General features: G+C 41.0%; 1 protein-coding gene across 1 annotated transcript; it reads left to right on the plus strand.

Annotated features, from left to right (window-relative positions):
- The first annotated feature begins 14 nt into the window (after nucleotides 1–14).
- Nucleotides 15–20,397, plus strand: raph1a (Ras association (RalGDS/AF-6) and pleckstrin homology domains 1a). The gene is made up of 6 exons (XM_048599098.1): nucleotides 15–80; nucleotides 2,688–2,831; nucleotides 4,780–4,890; nucleotides 12,458–12,556; nucleotides 15,369–15,489; nucleotides 20,169–20,397. The coding sequence occupies exons 1-6, from the start codon at nucleotides 48–50 to the stop codon at nucleotides 20,390–20,392; spliced, it is 732 nt and encodes a 243-aa protein (XP_048455055.1). The 5' UTR covers nucleotides 15–47; the 3' UTR covers nucleotides 20,393–20,397.
- The last annotated feature ends 249 nt before the right edge of the window (nucleotides 20,398–20,646 follow it).

The raw sequence follows: 20,646 nt of genomic DNA on the forward strand, positions 1-20,646 counted from the left end.
TTTATTTACGACAGAATTATCTGCTGGGGAAGAGAGAGAATTTTGAGATGGGAGACCGAAATAAGGAAGCTTTACTCGAGGTAAGTTAGTCACACAAGCTGTGCCTCTAAATTTCTCTGAGGTAATTGAAACTCATTTGGTGCCTTAGCAATCAAGGATCAACATTTCTCGTTGACTTTTAGTTTATTAATTGGCCCAATGAAGAGGGAACCGAGGGCAGGAGCTAAACAGACATGTGATAGCATTCTGAAATAAAATCCAGAACCACTCATTCATTTAAAGGAACAAGAGATAGGAGCTGAGTAGGCCATTCAGAGGATCGAGTTGGACCTGCCTCACCACACTTTTTAGTATCCAGAAATCTTTTCAATTTCTGACTTCAGTGTAGATGATGACTGATGATCCCCAGCTGTCTGGTAGAGAATTCCAAAAAGGTTCATAAGCTTTTTGAGTGAAGGGATTTCTCCTTTTCGTGATCCTTAATCTGGGTTGAGTCATGTCAGTCATAACTGAAAGGAATGAACCAAAGAGGAAAACAGGTTGGATTTTAATTTTTTAGTTGCATAAGAAAAAAACAAAGAGTACTTGCGTTTTAACACCAAGTTGCAATAAAATTCAGTTTCTATGTTTGCAGACCTTAAAAGATAAAAGATTGCTTCAAATAAATTAATTCTGAAGTTAGTACAAGTAATTAAAATCAACTGTATTGTAGCTCTGAGGGTAAAAGTTCTCTTCTTGGGAAATCAACCATGGAGGTCCCAATACTAAGACAAGGTCAAAACTTCACTGAACCCTTTTATGCTTGAATTTTGAGACATGCCTTCTCAAAACTGCTTTTGTCATCAGTGGCTGACTTCCAACTTCACAACAGTGTTAACCAAGTTTTAAAGAATACCCTCTTCAGATGTAACCCAAGTTTATGCAGGCAGAATTGTTCATTGCAAGCTGGGTGCTTGTGATAGTGCATATGGAATGCCCATTTGGGTTCTACTGTCATTACCAAATCCAGTAAGTATTACTGATTCAAGTTTATGTGACTGGCATATCTTTGCAGTTCCCTTTGACTGCCTATGACAAAAGTACAATGCTCTTCAGACCCCAGAAGGGCTTAATATACTCTCTTGGCTTTCTTCAATGGTTAGTTATTTGTGTTACTGTTTAGGACACTGTTCTGGATTCGAGGAATTTAGTTTTGGAATCTGGCGTGAATAAGATGAGCAATTTAGAATATTGTAGTTAACCTTTCTGCATCCCAAATATTTAGAAATCAGCAAAGAACAAACATTTGCCTCTAAAATTGCTGATAGGTTAACCTAGCTTGAGTGAATACTTGATGTTCCACAGCATCAGTAGTGAAAATAATGTTCTTATGCTCTATAATTCCAAACATTGAACAATTTACTAATGAGAAGCTAGTTAAGATATCCTTTCACAGGAACTCTCCGCTGTAGAAGAAGTACCTTGTAAATGCTCCAGGATAGGATTTTGTTTGGACCCCAATTTTTCCTCAGCTCTCACCACCTATTCTGAAGACAATCTTTTTTCAATTTAGACAGTCCTCTGGGACCATTCAACCTATGAGTATAGAAAGATAATCATCTGGCTCAGAATCACAGAATAGTTATGGTGTAGAAGGAGGCCATTCAACTCATAGTATCTGGAATGGCTCCGTGAGCATTTCAGTTTAGTGCCTCCCTCCTTCCCTTTCCCTGTAATTCTGCTCATTGTTTCTATTTAAGTAATCATCTGAAATCCTCTTGAATGCCCCAATTGAACCTGCTGCTACCACATGTCCAGGCAATGCATTTCATGCCCTAAGTACTCAGTGTGAAAAAGTTTCTTGTTGCCTCACATTTGCTTCTTTTGCAAAACACTTGAAAACTGTGCCCTCTGGTTCTTTATCCATCTACAAGTTGGAACAGTTTCTCCCTATCCACTCGGTCCAGACACTTCATGATTTTGAAAAATTCTATCAAATTTTCTCTTAGTCTTCTCCTCCCCAAGGAAAAAAAGTCCAAACTTCTTCCTGCATAACTGAAGTGCTCATTCCTGGAACCTTGTGTAAACATCTTCAGCACTCTATCCAATGCATTCACATCTTTCCTATTGTTACAACATGAAAACAGACAGCCAAACTAAATCAGCCTTTTTACCTATATATTCTCAAAACAATGTCACTTTAAGTTGTGCTGTTAGACAGTCAAAAATTGCTGCAAAAGTTTAAGTTGAAAAATGTGGAGAGGGTTTCATTGTGGCACATTGTGGGTCTATCCAGGCAAAATTTCCCAAGGAAAATTGAGTAGCGCCCTATCAGAGTTTGCTGTACATGTGGCTAGCTTCAGTGGAACTGCTGGTCTGGGAGTGGTACAAAGATAAAAACTAAGAATAATAAATAATGGACCAGAAAAAGTAAGTTAGCTGCATGTTATTAACAATTGCTTACTGGAATTTGTAGACTTTTCACCAAGTTGCAGAGTTAATAGATACATCTGCAGAAAAGATGATCTGCTGTCCAATTTTCTGCTCTCCTTTCCAGTCTGCTTTCAGAATAAGCAAACATTAAATTACAAGGTGTGCTTTTTCCTACCTGCTGGATCTAATTAGTTCTAGCAGCTCAGGCCAATTAACTCAATAACCTTTTCCGTTGCTGTCTGTAAATTAAATACTCTTCTGTGTTTTTGCTGCAGGAGTTTTTCTGTGGAAGTTCTGTGACTGTTCCAGAGATTGAGGGATTGCTTTGGCTGAAAGAGGATGGCAAGAAATCCTGGAAGAAGCGCTATTTCCTCCTCAGAGCTTCTGGAATATATTATGTCCCTAAGGGCAAGACAAAGGTATGGTTTAAAAGGTGCTTGTGTATTAAATGAATCGTGACAGCTCCAGTAATTCTGCAACTGTTTGGCAGAAGATTTAATTGCTTGTGAGAATACTTTTGGAAATACTGGAGTGACCTCTGCGATGCCCCAAGCCTTATTTTGTGATGTTCTTCATGACTGTGAACTATCATTCTTGATATCCAAAGCATTGGATGCATTGATAACAATATAATCGTTTGATCTAGTAATTATATCAGACATTGTGTGCCATGGGCAGAAGAGTCAGTTGAAATGTTTGTGGGTCTGGAGTTGCATGTAGGCATAGAGTTGCATAAAGGATATTAACGAATTAGATGGATTTTTATGACAATCGACAATAGGTTGATTCATGGTCATCATTAGACTCTTAATTCCAGATTTTTATTGAATTCAAATTCCACTATACGCCAAGGTGGAATTTAAACCTGGGTTCACAGATGATATGGCTGTCAAACAGTTGTAAGTCAAACCTGGGACTTTCTTGTTTGGATGTTGCACCAGATTGTAACTTCACTCTTGAGGCCATTTGTTGGATAGGGTTTGTCAGTGCTGCTAAGCAAGTTCATAAGAGACATGCATGCTACTGACACAATCATTATGTTTATAAGATTGTTATGTTTCGGCATTGTGTTTTTAAGATAAACTAAAGGGGGTCATGTGATCTAATCTGAAGTCTACCAACCAGAATGAGTGGTTTGATTTAGAGATTAAAGGGATCTCACATTGTTTTACTGGAAGAAGATTTAAGGAATTCATGTTCAGAGACAGTGGTACAAAAATATTAAGAATGTCAGGTTGCAGATAGCTTAAACTGTCCATTTACTTTCAGGATAAGAGAGTTGGGGTCTACAGGATAGTTGATTAGCATTTCTGCCTGGATACAAGGTCCACGTTTTCCTCCTCTTGCCATGGAGATGAGCTTGAGAGGGAAAGGTCTAAGGGTTTGCAAGAACGAACAGCTGGAAGTCCCAAGATGGGAGCTCGTGCTTGGATTTGAAAAAATAAATTCAGGAGGAGTTAAAACAAGTTGCAGATTTGCCTATCTTGAACTAGAGGGTGAAGTCTCCAGGAAAATCCTCATTTATAAGACTACAAATTACCACACTGAGAAAGGGAAAAGAACTGAAGCAAACTCTTGGAAGCTAAGAATCACCTGGACTGGTTCTAGGAATGCCTACTTAAAGTACAGAATGCCTGTTAAAAGAAGAAGGGAAGGTTCTGTATTGTGGTTTAAAGTACAAATTGCCTACAGAGAGGGTGTTTACTCAATAGTGCTTCTACTGTTTTATTACAGAAAAAGTCTCAAAACGAGAAATCTTGTGTTTTTTTTAACAACGTATTAACTGGAAGTTCAAATTTATTTTAAACTGTTGGTCACTACAGAGATCATAACACTACTTGGGAATAAAGAGACATTCTTCTCTTTAAACTCATTTCTATTCTCTGCTGAGAAAATGAGATTTTCCAAGGGATTGGTTACATTTCAGCATCCTGCTTGGATAGGACCCTGTGCTGGCAACCCAGCGTAAGCAGCTTCCTATGGGTACATGTTTAAACCCCTTGCAATTGAATACAAAGCATATCAGTGGAGGATAGCTGGTTTCAGGTCTAGTCTAAGATCACATAGAAATACACCTTCTGAAGTCTGAAAGAAGCACAGAAGAGAGTGGAAAATTATTGTTGAACTCCACAGTTAGAAATCAGTTATATTGACAAAGAAGCAGCTGCTGGATGTAAAACAAGCTGATTTTAAATGCTGCATTTTGCCTCCACCATTCAGCATCCATTTAAAAATGTCTGCATATGGATACAAGAAGTGGCACTGTGCTTTCTTGCCTACAACTAAATTTAAATAATGTAAATGTCATTTCATTCTCTTTTCAGGATGAGAGCTGGTTAACTAACCTGGCATTATTCTGTTTTGCAGACCTCTCGCGACCTGGCTTGTTTCATTCAGCTGGACCACGTGAATGTGTATTATGGACAGGATTACCGCAGTAAATACAAGGCTCCCACGGACTACTGCTGCGCTCTCAAGGTATGAATGGTGCTTGGTTTAGAAGGGTATTGTGGAATAGACCATTAGCTCCTTGAGTTTGTTCCTCCATTCATGTCGATCAAGGCCCTTCTGCATGTCAATGTCTGAGAATGGGGAGACCAATTTTAAAATCAAGGTCCCTCTTTTCTGCTCCAGTATGTTGCTGGTTATTATTGGACCATTTGAAGCAGTGATATAAGGATGTACAATGCTTTTGGAAGTGTGGAGTTTGCCTCTTTCACAGTGTTTTAGGAAACAATACAAAAACACTTAATTTAGCTTTAAGTTTCAATCTGCAGCTTCATGTGAACATAAATCAGAATTGCTGGCACCCTAGCTACATATGTACAGTGCTTCCAATTGCAGTGTAACAAAGGTTGTGTACATTATTCTTTTCTCTTCTTTACCTCCTAAGTATTAATAAGAGGAATCAGTTTGTGTTTGTCCATTTCTGCTGTGCTTGAATTACGTACGTACCTGCACAACAAAACTCTCTGCTTCTTTAATTAGTCTCAAGTATAACATTTATGATGGATTTCATTTCCAAATTTCTGACATTTTCTGATGTTGAAATAATTCTGCAATTTGTCTGCCAAAGCATTGCCTTTCATAATGCACCATACCCTTATCGTGGAAACACAGTAAATTTAAAAATTGTTCTTCAGTCTAGATCATTTATACATCCAATAATTAGAAATTTCCCTAACACAGACCCTGGAGAATACCATTTACTGCTTTCTTACAGTCAGAGCCAACATTGTAGCCCTACCTTTCACTTTTGCCTCCTCTGCCCATATTGCCTTTAATTCCATATACAGTTGTCTTATTGTGTTTCTTGTGTGATCCTGTCACATGATGAGCTGTCAAAGCCATTTGTCTGAAGAAGATTGAACCTTATTGGATATCACCTGGGAACGTAATTTGTTGAGAAATCTTACATCAGGCAGTAATATGTCAAAATACAAAAAGCTGTGCAAAAACCTCTGTCCATGGAGGCTGTGGTTTATATTAATCACTTACTTATTTTACTCTTTACAAATTTCCCCAGAGCTACAGAAGAATTTCCTGCAAATTAGAGGGTAAATCTGGAGTCAGATTGGCCTTAAATCCTTCCTTTGAATAAAAACATAGTTTTTGCTGCTTAGAATTTTTGGAACAACTGTGGGAAAACTTGTTTACGTCTGGCTGAACTGTATTAGTCACATGAACCAATACCCTGTCAAGATCAGGACAAAACACTTGAGGGACAGTGTTTGTGCAGAATAGCTTCCTGGAAAGGGGTGAGATAGCTGTTGAACCTGTTGGTTTAGCAGTTATCACAGAGCTAGATGTCAGTCAGAAAAAACAAATTAACTGTGACCAGCAGTGTACCACAAGGATCAATGCTGTCCACTGCTTTTCGTCATTTATAAAAGTGATTTGGATGTGAATATAGGAGGTATGGTTAGTAAGTTTGCCACTCCTCTTCTCAGCCAGAAATGGCCTACCCCGTATCCTGACACTATGTCCCCGGTTCTAAGCTGACCAACCAGGGAAACAAAGTGAGAATGACCCCGAAATAGGTGATGTAGTAGACAGTGAAGATTATCTCAGAGTACAACGGGGCCTTGATTAGATTGAGGAGCGGCAGATGGAGTTTAATTTAGGTAAATGTGAGGTGTTGTATTTGGTAAGGTAAACCAGGGCAGGACTTAAACACTTGATGGTAGGGCCCTGGGATTATTGCCGAACAAAGAGACCTAGGGTCGCAGGTGTATAGTTCCTTGAAAGTGGAGTCACAGGTAGAGAGGGTGGTGAAGAAAGCATTCGGCACGCTTGCCTTCATTGGTTAGAGCATTGAGTATAGGAGTTGGGACATCATGTTGCGGCTGTACAGGACATTAGTGAGGCCACTTCTAGAATACTGCGTACTATTCTGGTTGCCTTTCTATAGGAAGGATGTTGTTAAACTTGAGAGGATGCAGAAAAAATTTACAAGACTGTCAAAATTGTCAGGACTGGAATGTTTGAGTTGTAAGGAGAGGCTGAAAAGGGTGGGGCGTTCTTCCCTGGAGCATCAGAGGTTTTGGAGGGGTGTCCTTAATAGACGTTTATAAAATCATGAAGGGCATGGATTAGATGAATAACCAAGGCCTTTTTCCTAGGTTGGGGAAGAGTCTAAAACTAGAGGGTATAGGTTTAAGGTGAGAGGGGAAAGATTTAAAAGGGACCTGAGGTATAACCTTTTCACACAGAGTGGTGCATGTATCAAATAGCTGCCAGAGGACATGGTGGAGGCGGATACAATTACAACATTTAAAAGACATCTGGATGGGTATATGAACAGGAAGGGTTTAGAGGGGCATGAGCCAAATGATGGCTAATGGGACTAGGTCAGATTGGGAAGTCTGGTCAGTGTGAACATGTTGGACCGAAGAGTCTGTTTCCATCCTGTATGACTGACTCTTTGTGAATCTCTTTATACTGGTGGACCAGATGTGGTTTTCTTCACGAACACCTTCCATTGCACCCAAATCCTCTATCCTTGTTTCAAAGCATGTCATTTCCCAAAGATAACTGCAGTTTGGCAGTAAATTTGACTGGTGGAATATTATTTTTTAACTTGAGGGTGGGCATTTATTTAGACTTAGAGGTTTGATGAAGTGTCATCTAGACTCGAAACGTTAGCTTGCTCTGTTTCCATGGATGCTGTCTGACCCACTGTGATCTCCAGCTTCTGCAGTATTTTGCTGTCACTTATGAGGTAGGTTGATCCTGTGGGTGTGCTGATGTGTATATAACTTTTTCATAAGGTACACATGCGTTCACACTTGTGTGTGCACATACACAATCAGGAGTTGGAAATCGAGCTGAATTTTCATTTCCCTTCAGGCAAAGACTGGGATTCAAACCTGAAACAGTCTGATTTGTTTTCCATTGGACATAAAAAGGAATGGTTCCTTCATGAGCCAGCTACTGTTAATGTGCAATTTACTAAGTGAGCCAAGTAATATTAATCTTTGGTGAAAAGGAGGCCAATGAACTGAATTGAGAAATCCATCAGCAGCTTTAAAAGTGGCAAGGTGATAATGTCACTGGACTAGTAATCCAGAGGCCAGAGCAAATGTTTTGGAGACAGAATTCGAATCTCACCATAGCAAATGGTAATATTTGAATTCAATTAATAAATCGGCAATGAAAAATAATCTAATGTTAACCATGAAACCCTTGTCGATTGTTGTAAAAACCTTATCAGATTCACTAATATCCTCTAGGAAATAAAATCTGCTGTCTTTATCTTGCTTTGTCTAGATTTGACTCCAGACCACAACTATATTGTTGACTCTTTAATACCCTGTTAAATGGCCTAGCAGTACATTCAGTTATATTTAAATGCTACACAGTCTAAGTGGAACAGTGGGGAGGGGAGAGAGAGAGAAAAAAATGAGGGGCTCAGTGATTAGTGCTGGCTTATAGCGACAGGGATCCGGTTTCAATTCCAGCCTTGGGCAGCTGTCCGTGTGGAGTTTGCACATTCTCCCTGTGTCTGTTGTGGGTTTCTGTTGGGTGCTCTGGTTTCCTCCCACAGTCCAAAGATGTGCAGATTAGGTGAATTGGCCATACTAAAATTGCTCAGTGTCCAGGAATGTGCAGTCTAGGTAGATTAGCAATGGTAAATGCAGGGTTACAAGGATAGGGTGGGGGTTGCTGGGCTGGGTCTTCAGAGGGTTGGTGCAGACCCGATGGTTCAGATGGCCTCTTTGCACACTGTAGGGATTCTGTGATTCTATTTGGACCCCTCCACAAGTATCCCCATCCTCAATGATGGAAGAGCCCAGCACATTAGTGCAAAAGATAAGGCTGAAGCATTCGCAGCAATCTTCAGCCAGAAGTGCCGAGTGAATGATCCATCTCGGCCTGTTCCAGTGGTTCCCGGCATTACAGATATCAGTCTTCAGCCAATTTGATTCACTCCATGTGATATCAAGAAACGGTTAGAGACACTGGATACTGCAAAGACTACCGGCCCTGACAACATTCCAGCAATAGTACTGAAGACTTGTGCTCCAGAACTTGCCGCTCCCGTAGCCAAACTGTTACAGTACGGTTACAACACTGGTATCTAACACTGGAAAATTGCTCAATTATGTCCTGTACATAAAAAGCAGGACAAATCCAATCCAGTCAATTACCGCCCGATCAGTCTCCTCTCGATCATCAGTAAAGTGATGGAAGGTGTCATCAACAGTGCCATCAAGTAGCTCTGCCAGAGCCACTCAGCTCCTGACCTCATTACAGCCTTGGTTCAAACATGGACAAAAGAGCTGAATTCCAGAGGTGAGGGGAGAGTGACAGCTCTTGATATCAAGGCTGCATTCGGCCGGAGTATGGCATGAAGGAGCCCTAGCAAAACTGGAATCAATGGGTATCAGGGGGCAAACGCTCCGGTGGTTGGAGTCATACCTGACACATAGGAAGATGGTTGTGGTTGTGGTTGTGGGAGGTCAATCATCTCCGCTCCAGGACATCTCTGCAGGAGTTCCTCAAGGTAGTGTCCTAGGCCTAACCATCTCCAGCTGCTTCATCAATGACCTTCCCTCCATCATAAGGTCAGAAGTGGGGATGTTCGCCAATGATTGCACAATGTTCAGCACCATTCATGACTCCTCAGATACTGAAACAGTCCATGTTCACATGCAACAAGATCTAGACAATATCCAGGCTTGGGCTGACAAATGGCAAGTGACATTCACGCCACACAAATGCCAGGCTATGACCATCACCAATAAGAAACAATCTAACCACCGCCCCTTGACATTCGATGGTGTTACCATCACTGAATCCCCCACTATCAACATCCTGGGGGTTACCATTGACCAGAAACTCAACTGGACTCACCACATTAACATAGTGGCTACAACAGCAGGCCAGAAGTTGGGAATATTTGCGGCGAGTAACTCATCTCCTGACTCCTCAAAAGCTGTCCGCCATCTACGAGGCACAAGTCAGGAGTGTGATGGAATACTCCCCACTTGCCTGGATGAGTGCAGTCCCAACAACACTCAAGAAGCTTGACACCATCCAGGACAAAGCAGCCCGCTTGATTGGCACTACATCCACAAGCATTCACTCCCTCCACCACCGATGCTCAGTAGCAGAAGTGTGCACTATCCACAAGATGCACTGCAGAAATTCACTGAAGATCCTCAGACAACACCTTCCAAATCTACAACCACTTCCATCTAGAAGGTCAAGAGCATCAGTTATATGGGAACACCACCACCTCCAAGTCACTCACCATTCTGACTTGGAAATATATCGCCATTCCTTCACTGTCACTGGGTCAAAATCCTGGAATTCCCTCCCTAATAGCATTATGGGTCAACCCACAGCAGGAGGACTACAGTGGTTCAAGAAGGCAGCTCACCGCCACCTTCTCAAGGGTACTAGGGATGGGCAAGAAATGCTGGCCAGTCAGCGACACCCACATCCCACAAAAAATGAATAGAAAAAAAAACTTGGTGTTAATCTCACCCTTGAAATGACAACAGTAAACTCAGGTCTTGTGACCCTGCAATGACGCTTTATTAAAACCTGGGAATTCTCCTAATTTTCTATGCTTCCTAATTTTCCTGTACCCTTCAAGATTCCGGTCTGCAAACATGCTTCTGTAAAAGTTACCAGATCTTTCTTATTCAGTTATATTTATGCTTTGCAATTTTCTGTTTTGTTTTGAATGCTGCGTGTACTGAGATTCAGAGCCTTTGGCCCATTTTATTTTAAGAGAGTCATAAAGTTTTTTTTACAGCATTGACAAAGGCCCTTTGGCCCGTTGTCTCCTTCAATTCCCTTCACCACCCATGCACAATATCATCTATAACCACCTGCAAGACTGCAGGAACTCACCAAGGCTCTTTAGACAGCACCTTCCAAACCTGTGACCTCTGCTGCCCTTGCTGTCGAGGTGGTAGATTCATGGAAACACCACCATCTGCAAGATCCCTTCTGAGTCTTTCACCATCCTGACTGAAAACTGTATTGTTGCTCCTTCACGGTCACTGAATGAATGTTCTGGAATTCCTTTCCTAATGGTACTGTGAAAGTACCTGTGCCCAATGGGCTGCAGTGATTCAAGAAGGCAGCTCACCCACGCCTAATTCAAAGCAATTATGGATACCCAATAAGTGTTAGTCTGGCCAATAACATTGATAGCCTGTAAACAAATATATTTTTTTAAAAAGCTGAAGGCCTGGTACTAATCCTTACAATATTGTCTAGTCATAATCAGGGAATTTCTTCCAGTATCTTTTCATCCACCTCACTTGCTGTCATTTCTGGTGACCTCCAAGAATATATTCTCTGCCCCTTCCTTCCTTCTCATCTCCATTCTGCCTCTTGGTGACATTGTGCATTTGGTCAATGTCAGATTACTCATGTGAGTCGCCAATACCCTACTGTAACTGTCCACCACTTCATCCTTTGACTCCCTGTCATTTGACTAAACTGATATTTTGTATTGGATGCGCAGCAATTCCCTTAGCTAAGTTTTGCAAAATCTTCAGTAAACAAAGTCCATTCCCAAAACTGGACACTATCTCAAGCTGAAGCAAACTCTTTGCAATCTTGTTTTCCCATTTAACTTTGAGGTGATATGCCGTATACTCTTCTTTACCACTTGTTGCTCACATGCACCCATAAAATATTTCCTGTCCCTACCTCTGCCACTGTCAGTTTGCTGCTGAAACTTTCAACCATATCTTTTCCCTCCAGACTCAACTCTTCCATCCTTCAAAATCTGTCATTGTAGGAGTTTGAAGTGAGCAATTATTAACACAATGCATGAAGAAAACATGAAGAAAGGAATGCAAGTACTTGCAGGAGTTGCTTGTTGACATTTTATTTTGTGTAGATGTACAGGACGTTGGTTAGGCCACCTTTGGAAGACTGCATTTAATTCTGGTCTCCCTAGGGTGTTGTTAAACTTGACAGAGTTCAGAAAAGATTTAAGGATGTTGACAACATTTGGATGGTTTGAGCTATAGGAAGAGGGTGAATAGGCTGGGGCTATTTTCCCTGGAGGGGAGGCTGACCTTTTATAGAGGTTTATAAAATCATGAGGGGCATGGATAGGATGAATAGGCAAAGTCTTTTCCTCAGGGTAGGGGATTCCAAAACTAAAGGGCGTAGGTTTCAGTTAGGAGGGGAAAGATTTAAAAGAGACCTAAGGTACAACTTTTTCATGCAGCGGGTGCCAGAGGAAGTGGTAGAGGTGGGTACAATTACAACATTTATACAAATGGGAAGGGGTTAGGGGAATATGGGCCAAATGCTGGCAAATGGGCCTAGATTACTTTAGGATATTTGGTCAGCATGGACAAGTTGGACTGAAGTGTCTGTTTCCGTGCTGTACATCTTATACCTCTTTGAATAACCATCTATAGTCCAATTTACCATGAGAAACGTTTGCCAATTCAGACTTGCATGTTTCCAATTCCAGTCTGACCACGGTCTTCTATCAGAGGGAATGTTTTGAACATAGATGCCAATCTTGTGCCAATTTTTTTCCCAATCTGTTGTATTCCTACAGCACCCTCAGATCCAGAAGAAATCTCAGTACATCAAGTATCTCTGCTGTGATGATATCAGAACTCTTCACCAGTGGGTGAATGGCATTCGCATTGCCAAGGTAACCAGCTCTTGTTGATGGAGGTCATACTTTATCCTTGGGCGGAGCTAAAAGTTTAATCAGTCAGTATCCTGTGCTTTACCTCAGAAAATAGTTGAGATTGACCCCAAGCACCAACTTGAGAAAATGTTCTGTTTCTGAGCACTGTCTTTATTAGGCTTTGAACATACAGCAATAAAGTATCCGTGTCAGCTCTTTGAAAAACCTGTCTAATTAATCCCACATTCCTATTTTTTTCTCCCAATAGCCTTCAGTGTATTCAGAATCCCTGGGTGTCTCTGATTCAGTACTACTTTCAAAATTGTGCGACTTATTTGATATTATCTCTCCTTGCAAAATGGATCACTGTACACAGCTATGTTAAAGTAATCTGCCATGTGTTTGCCCACTTTACCAGCCTATGTCCTAAGGTCTGCTACAATCCTCTTCAGTTGACTATATTTTCATGTTTTATGTCAACTGCAGACTTTGAAATAGTACCTTCATGTACAGGTGATTGAAAAATAAAGAAACAGTTACCCTATTACTAATATCAGTCATGCCACTATATACCCCTGTTGAATATGAAAAATAATTGTTTGCCAATACTGTTTTCTGTCTCTTGGTAGTTTTGTAGCTAAGCTGCCATTTCCCCTTTGATCCCCTGGGTTCAACTTTGTAATAAGTTAATAATTAGATATTAATAAACACCTTTTTAAAGTCTTCATATGCATAATGTCAACAGCACAACCAAGTTTATTTCCCATACAAAGTTAGGATGCATCCCATCTGAAAGAGGTGACTTATCTTCTTTGAACATCACTCACTGTGGTAGTTTCCTCTTTTCTGAAGCCAGACACACAGTTCTTATTTATTGCCTTAGCAATACCTTCCATCTGTATAAGAAGTTCACCCCCCCTGCCCACTTTGATTGCACTTTTAATGTATTAAGACATTATATGCAACTGGTAATCTTTTTGCGTACACTATTTTTGCCCCTTGTTTCTTTCTTTTCTCCAGTTGTCTCACTTTCTATATATACATTTCTCCATTGTACTGGAAAGCTGAAATTTGTTATAATATTTTTCAGGTGTTAAACTTAAGTTCCCTTCCCCATCGTGGAATGTTTCTATTGTGCACCCAAACCATATTCCCCTCGAAGACCTTCTATTGCTAATCTATTGTTTCCCAACTCACTGTTTCAAAAGTACTTGGGCCACATCCCCTTTTAATTCCGTGATCCTAACACGCTTTGCAGTCGAAAATTTGGTACATTAAGGAGAATTGTCTTCAGTGGAATTTTTCCCAGAGTATATTTACTTTAAATAAGCTCCCTTTCCTCGACAGCTTAGTTGAGAAGTAGTTGTCCAGTACTATGTACAGCAAACCCTACCTCCATTGGTCAATATACACATTAGGATTCCATAGCATTCCCCTTTGTTTGCAACAAGCAAGATACTGACCATATCTAACTAGGCCACACTTGCAAAAAGTACAATACCTTGTCCAACATCGGATGTGATTCTGAAACTGGACAACATTTGCTGGATAATCCTGAGTGCATGAAGAAATATAGTGGCAAACAATTTAAGAATGCCAGTCAAACTTTCAGTGTGGTCACTGCATATAAAATGCAAAGGGCCTGTTCTTTGCAGACAGAAATAAACCTGAATGTGCACTGCACCTGTTTCAACTTAACAAAATAGGTGACAGCCATTTGCTGTTTCATTTCTTTGGCAAGCCTTGACCAATCAGAGTCAACCTGTCTGATTTAAAATTTAAACAAAGCCTGGCTGTTAACCATCAAACATCATTTAAAAAAACGGAAAAACATCATTAACTGGTGCTTCTCGTACTTCGACCAACTGGAGTCCATTTGCCAATCAGTTAGCTCTTGTATCTTGTGCAATATAAATATTGTTCTCCCCCCCCCCCCCCCCCCCACTTGAATTGGTATTCTTGCAAATTGTTCTGATGAATGCAAATTAAGTAGCTTCAACAAAATGTGTCTTTTATCAGCAATATTCAAGTTCAGTACTGCCAAACAAATGCATTCATTTTCCCTGATATCTCTTGAATATCGATAGATTTTTGAATACTGTGTTGGATGTACTGAGAATATCTCCAGATTTACAGATTTCTGCAGTAGAGAATTCGAAAGATTCATCTTTTGAGTGAACTATTTCTCCTTCTCTCAGCCCTAAATAACTAATCCTTTTATTAGATAAGAACATAAGAAATAGGGGCAGGATTAGGCCATCTGGTCTCTCAATTTGAGACTGATTTTCTTTTAGAAGCTTCAGCTAGAGGAAGCATCCTGTCAGGATTTACCCTATGTAACTCCTTAACTATGTGTTTCAATAAGGGCAGCTCTCATTATTCTGAACTTCGGGGTTAATCAGCATAATCTATACAGTCTTTCCTCATTGAACAATAACATCATCCCAGGCACTGATCCAATGAACCTTTGCTTACCTGGAGGAAGTGCAACGTAGTGTGGAGCTGGAGGACCACAGCAGGTCAGGCAGCATGAGAGGTGCTATGATCCTCTAGTTCCACACTGTAATGACTCTGACTCCAGCATCTGCAGTTCTTGCTATCTCCCAGAAGTGCAGAAGGGATGTCCTTCCCCAGATAAGGCCAAACATTTACATGCTGCTGTCAGTGTGACCTCACCAAGACCCACTTTGATTGATTGTAGTAAGACCGCACCAAACAATCTCAGTGATCCATTAAAACTATATGTGAGTTACCACTGTTATAATGGTCTTTATTTCCTCTCAATATATAGAAATGATAATCAAATAATCCCATTTTTGTCTTTGTTAACCAGTACGGGAAACAACTATATGACAACTACCACGATGCTGTGAAACGAGCTGAAGCAGCATATGAATGGTCATCCTTATCCAGTGCCAGTATGAAATCTGGGTCTAGTTCTTCCAGTTTGCCAGGTAAACTGACCAGTTTTATTTTTGTCCCCTTCCCACCCATGCCAATTTTCTACATCTTCCCCATTACCCCTGTTTCAAAATAATTGAATTCCTATTGAAGTGTAGACATGCAGGCAGCAGTTGACACCCAGGAACCTATTTACGCTCAAGTGTAAGCAGAACATTCCAGCTGGTCCTCTTCCTGCCCTGTATTACGTATGAGTAGAAGAATTGAGGGAAATAAAAATTGAATCCTAATAAATGCGGAACACATTTGTTTAAGGCATGGTGAGCATTGGTTATGTACCCGCTCAAGAGCTACAGATGTTAATTAAAAATGTCTGGCACTTTTTTTTAAAATCCATTCAAGTGATGGGCTTTGCTGACTGTGCCAGCATTTATTGCCCATTACTAATTGAGACTGGCAACAAGTTGCTGATTTGGTTTCTGCATTGTGACTAATTTGAATGCCAAAGGCCATCAGCCTGACAACAATTATCTGATTGGCTTCTGAGTAGTTGAATAGCTTGTAGGTCTGAAGAATACTGGCAGAAGTCTTCAAACCACTATATAGCAGATGGGGTGTCTTTCTCTCCGGTAGACTACCTAACGCCTGAAGAAAATCAGTTTCTTTACCTCCCTAGTAAGCAGTTGCCTTTAACCAGTAACTAAGAGACATTGTTGTTAGTATACCATTCGCTTCTGCCTCCAGTGAAGAAACAAAAAGAATGTGGAGAAGAAAAATTGAAGAACAGAAAATTCTGGCAAGCAAAAGGTTCATCTTGATGAGCTCTGTGGAATGGAGCCATTGAACTTCTTTCCCTTTTTTTTTCCCTCCACCCATAACACCAATGTTTCATTGCCTTTGCCTTTTTATAGGTGTGGTAAGAAGATTTTATAAGGGATTTAAGAGTTTTAACTAGTAGAGTTATAGATCAGTAGTTCATAGTTCTTTACCTGTGATTAGAATCTATTTACCTGACAAGTAAATTGGAGATTTTTTTTGATAATAGTTTTAACTTTCCTGATGACTGGCAGTGCTTGATTTTTAGCACAAATACTTCAGTGAGGTGTGACACTCTTGACTTACATGTGCTCAGTGACCCTGCTTTCACTACTCTTGAGGGGAAGAACTTATGACCCTCAGAGAACAAAGCTTTTCCTCATCTATTAAATGGAGTCCCCTTATTTTTAAATTATGTCTCCTGGTTCGACCTTTTGCAAAGAGGGAAAAGATCATCTTTCATTCTTCTAAGCTTAAATGGATACAGAACCAACTAGCCTTTTGTCATAAGATAAACCCTTCTTCAGTGAAGTGAATACTCCTTGAACTGCTTATATGCAATTATGTTCTTTCTTAAATTATAAGACCAGATTGCACAACGTACTCTAGATGTGATGTTACCAATTTCCTATATTACAGTAGCAAAACATCCCTACTTTATATTCCACGCCTCTTGAAATAAATGACAAAATTGAATTTCCTTCCTAATCACCTTGATGTATTTTTTTCATTCAAGGAAAGTTGACTTCATTGGCTGGGCTAACATTTATTGCTCATCCCTAATTGCCCTTGAGAAGGCAGTCGTGAGCTGCTGCCTTGAACTGCTACAGTACATTTGATGTAGATATACCCATATCACTAGTGAAATTAAAATTCTGAATGCAAGCTTTTTCTCATATGTTTACAAATTAGAAACTAGTTAAATGATTTGGCAGGATGTAGGTCCTTGATCCTTGATGTATGGATTAAGGTGATTAAATAGCTTTGTATTCTGTGTGTGGCAAATATTTGGCATGGAGGGACCAAGAAACCCTGCTGGTGCCTAGGTCTGAGGTGTACAGGTTGGGCAACCTTGACCTCTACAGGAAATCCAGTATGACCTGCGAAAGGCCATCAGAGACGCCAAGGGGCAATACCAAACTAAGCTTGAGACACAAATCAACTACGTGAACACCCATCGTTTGTGGCAAGGCTTACGTGACATAACGGCTACAAAGCAAAGTTGAACAGAATTGCGGGCAACAGTACTACGCCAAGAGGAAGAATACCTCTTCCAGGTTTTCAAGGATAATGGATATCCAAAAAACTGGGTCAGAAGATGCCAACATGAACAACATCAGGAAGATACTACACACTCCGACACACTCATCATACTACCCTACATCAGGAACACATCGGAACTAACCACAAGACTCCTACGACCGCTGGGCATCAGAGTGGCACAAAAGCCCACATCAACCTTACGACAACTGCTCACCCGAACTAAAGACCCGCTCACCGCCATGGACAGGACCTATGTCACTACAAGATCCCCTGCAGAGACTGTGAGAAACACTACATCGGACAAACAGAAGGAAACTAACAAGGGTACACGAACACCAACTGGTTACAAAAAGACACGACCAATACTCACTCATCTCAATCCACGTGGACAAGGAGAACCACCAGTTCGACTGGGACAAGCTAAGCGGAGACAGGCACAGGAATTCCTAGAAGCCCGGCACTCCTCAAAGCATGCTGTTAACAAACACGTAGAACTCGACCCCATATACGAAGGAAAACCGGAAGTGACGCAATCCAGCTTAACAGACTCCAGAGTTTAAAAGCCAGGTGGGAAAACACACCGACACTTCATTGGAGGCTGCACTGAGGATGTTACCCAGCATGGTAACGAAACGTCTGCGAAACAACAAACCAACTCGGCGAGCCAACCAATCTCAACAGTACATCCCTACCTGACGAACTTGATGCATTTTATGCTTGCTTTGAACAGCAGATCAGTGAAGCAATGTCTCCTGTACCCACAGTCACTGCTGCAGATATTCATTCGGCTTTCTTGAGAGTGAACCCAAGCACAGCGACTAGTCCGGATCGAGTTGCTGGCTGTGCACTCAGATCCTGTGCGGAGCAGCTGGTGGGAGTATTCACAGACATCTTTAATCTCCCCTTACTATGATCTGAAGTCCCCATTTGCTTCAAGAAGACTACTGCCATCCCGGTGCCAAAGAAGAATCATGCAGCATGCCTCAATGACTACCATCCAGTGGGTCTAACCTCCATAATTATGAAGTGCTTTGAGAGGTTAGTCATGGCTTACATCAATTCCAGCCTACCAAATTGCCTTGATCCTTTGCAATTTGCATACCAGAACAACAGGTCCCCAGCAGATGCTACCTCACTGGCCCTATACTCATCCCTGGAACACCTGGATAACAAAATATCTATGTCAAGCTCCTATTTATTGACTACAGTTCCACCTTCAACAACATATTTCCAAACAAACTCATCTCTAAACTCCAAGACCTAGGTCTTGCCCGCCCCCGTAACTCGACCCTGGACTTCCTAACCCATAGACCGCAATCAGTAAGAATAGGTGACAACTCCTCCTCCACAATAATCCTCAACCCCGGTGCCCCGCAAGGCTGTGCACTCAGTCCCCTTCTGTACTCCTTATACATTCACAACTGTGTTGCCAAATTCCTCCCCAACTCCATTTACAAGTTTGCTAACGACACCACCATTCTAGGTTGGATCTCAAACAAAGACCATACAGAATACACTAAAGATATTAAGTGCTTGGGGGTGACTTGCTGTAAAGACAGTCTCTCCATCAACATCAGCAAAACAAACAAACTGGTCATTGACTCCAGGAAGCGAAGTGGAGAGCACGCCCCTGTCTGCATCAATAGCGTTGACGTGAAGACGGTTGAAAGTGTCAAGTTCCAGAGAGTGATGATCGCCAACAATCTGCCCTGGTCCACCCACAACACTGTGATGGTTAAGAAAACATAACAACACCTCTGCTTCCTCAGGAGGCTAAGGAAATTTAGCATGTCCACAAGGACTTTTATAGATGCACCATAGAAAGTATCCTATCTGGATGCATCACAGTGTGGTATGGCAACTGTTGTACCCAAGACCACAAGAAACTAGAGCCGTGAACACAACACAGTCCATTATGCAACCCAGCCTTCCTTCCATTGACTCCATCTTCCTGCTGTCTTGGGAAGCAATCAACATTATTAAAGACCCCTATCCCAGTTATACTCTCGTCCACCCTCTTCCATCAGGCAGAATCCTCTTCGGAGGATTGGTGCAGACTTGATAGGCTGAATGGCTTCCTTCTGCACTGTAGGGAATGTGATTCTAGTGAGACAGCTGATGCATGGTTTCAATTTTTAAAAGATTCCTTGACTTGGCTACAGTTCGATTAGATTGGAAAATGGCAAACGGGCTTGATTTACTGAATTTATACACCTTCTTCTACTGTGGCTTGTTTCTATGGAGGGTCTCTACAGTGGGTGGCAAAAGTAAGAGGAAACAAGAGAAAAGGTGTTGCCATTTTTGCTGTAGTCGTAGATTCAGAAAGATTGTAGTTATATTTGATATACAAAGTCAGAAAGAAATGGGAGTTCTATAATTTTATTTTTGTTAGGTTTAGGTGCAAGTACTTTGAAAAGCATGAAGTAAATTTCAAAATGGAATTTAATGGTGAAAAGAAATACCATTTATGAAAATCCATAATCCAAAGAATCTTTACCTAAAATATTAACTGAGTTGTGTATGTTCAGTATTTTATTGTTTCAGATTTAAAACACGTGTTGTGTTATCTAAAATTTAAAGCATTTTGTACAGGGCTTTGATAGACCCATACTTTGATGCATGCGCTTCAATTTCACTTGCTTTGTTTGTGCAGAATCCCATTCAAACCATTCGAACCAGTCAGACAGTGGCGTTTCTGACTTACAGTCTACAGGTCATGTTCGCTCCCAAAGTATTGTCAGCTCCATTTTTTCAGAGGCTTGGAAAAGAGGCACACAACTGGAGGAGCAACAGCAGCACTCCAAGGTAAGAGGAAAAAATTCTACCCTCTGGATACACAGATTAAAAATAGCGAGCTTTACCTCCTACCCTTACTGATGAGCTTGCTTGTATCATTCATCACTACACGAGTGATCAAGTCTGCAGCAAATATTAAGTTGGGCATGTTCTAACATCTCATATTAAACTTAAGGAATGTGATCACTTGACCACTGTTGCTGTAATGCTGGTATTAAGCTCCAAATAGCAGCCTGCCTTTAGAGTCATCTTTTCCCTCGGGCAAGACTAGAAAATTTCAGCACAGGTGGATATGGGGAGTCCTTGTACATAAGTCACGAAAAAGCTAGCATAAG

The sequence above is a fragment of the Rhincodon typus genome, chromosome 7 (assembly GCF_021869965.1).
Source record: "Rhincodon typus isolate 14 chromosome 7, sRhiTyp1.1, whole genome shotgun sequence".
NCBI classification, from domain to species: domain Eukaryota; kingdom Metazoa; phylum Chordata; class Chondrichthyes; order Orectolobiformes; family Rhincodontidae; genus Rhincodon; species Rhincodon typus.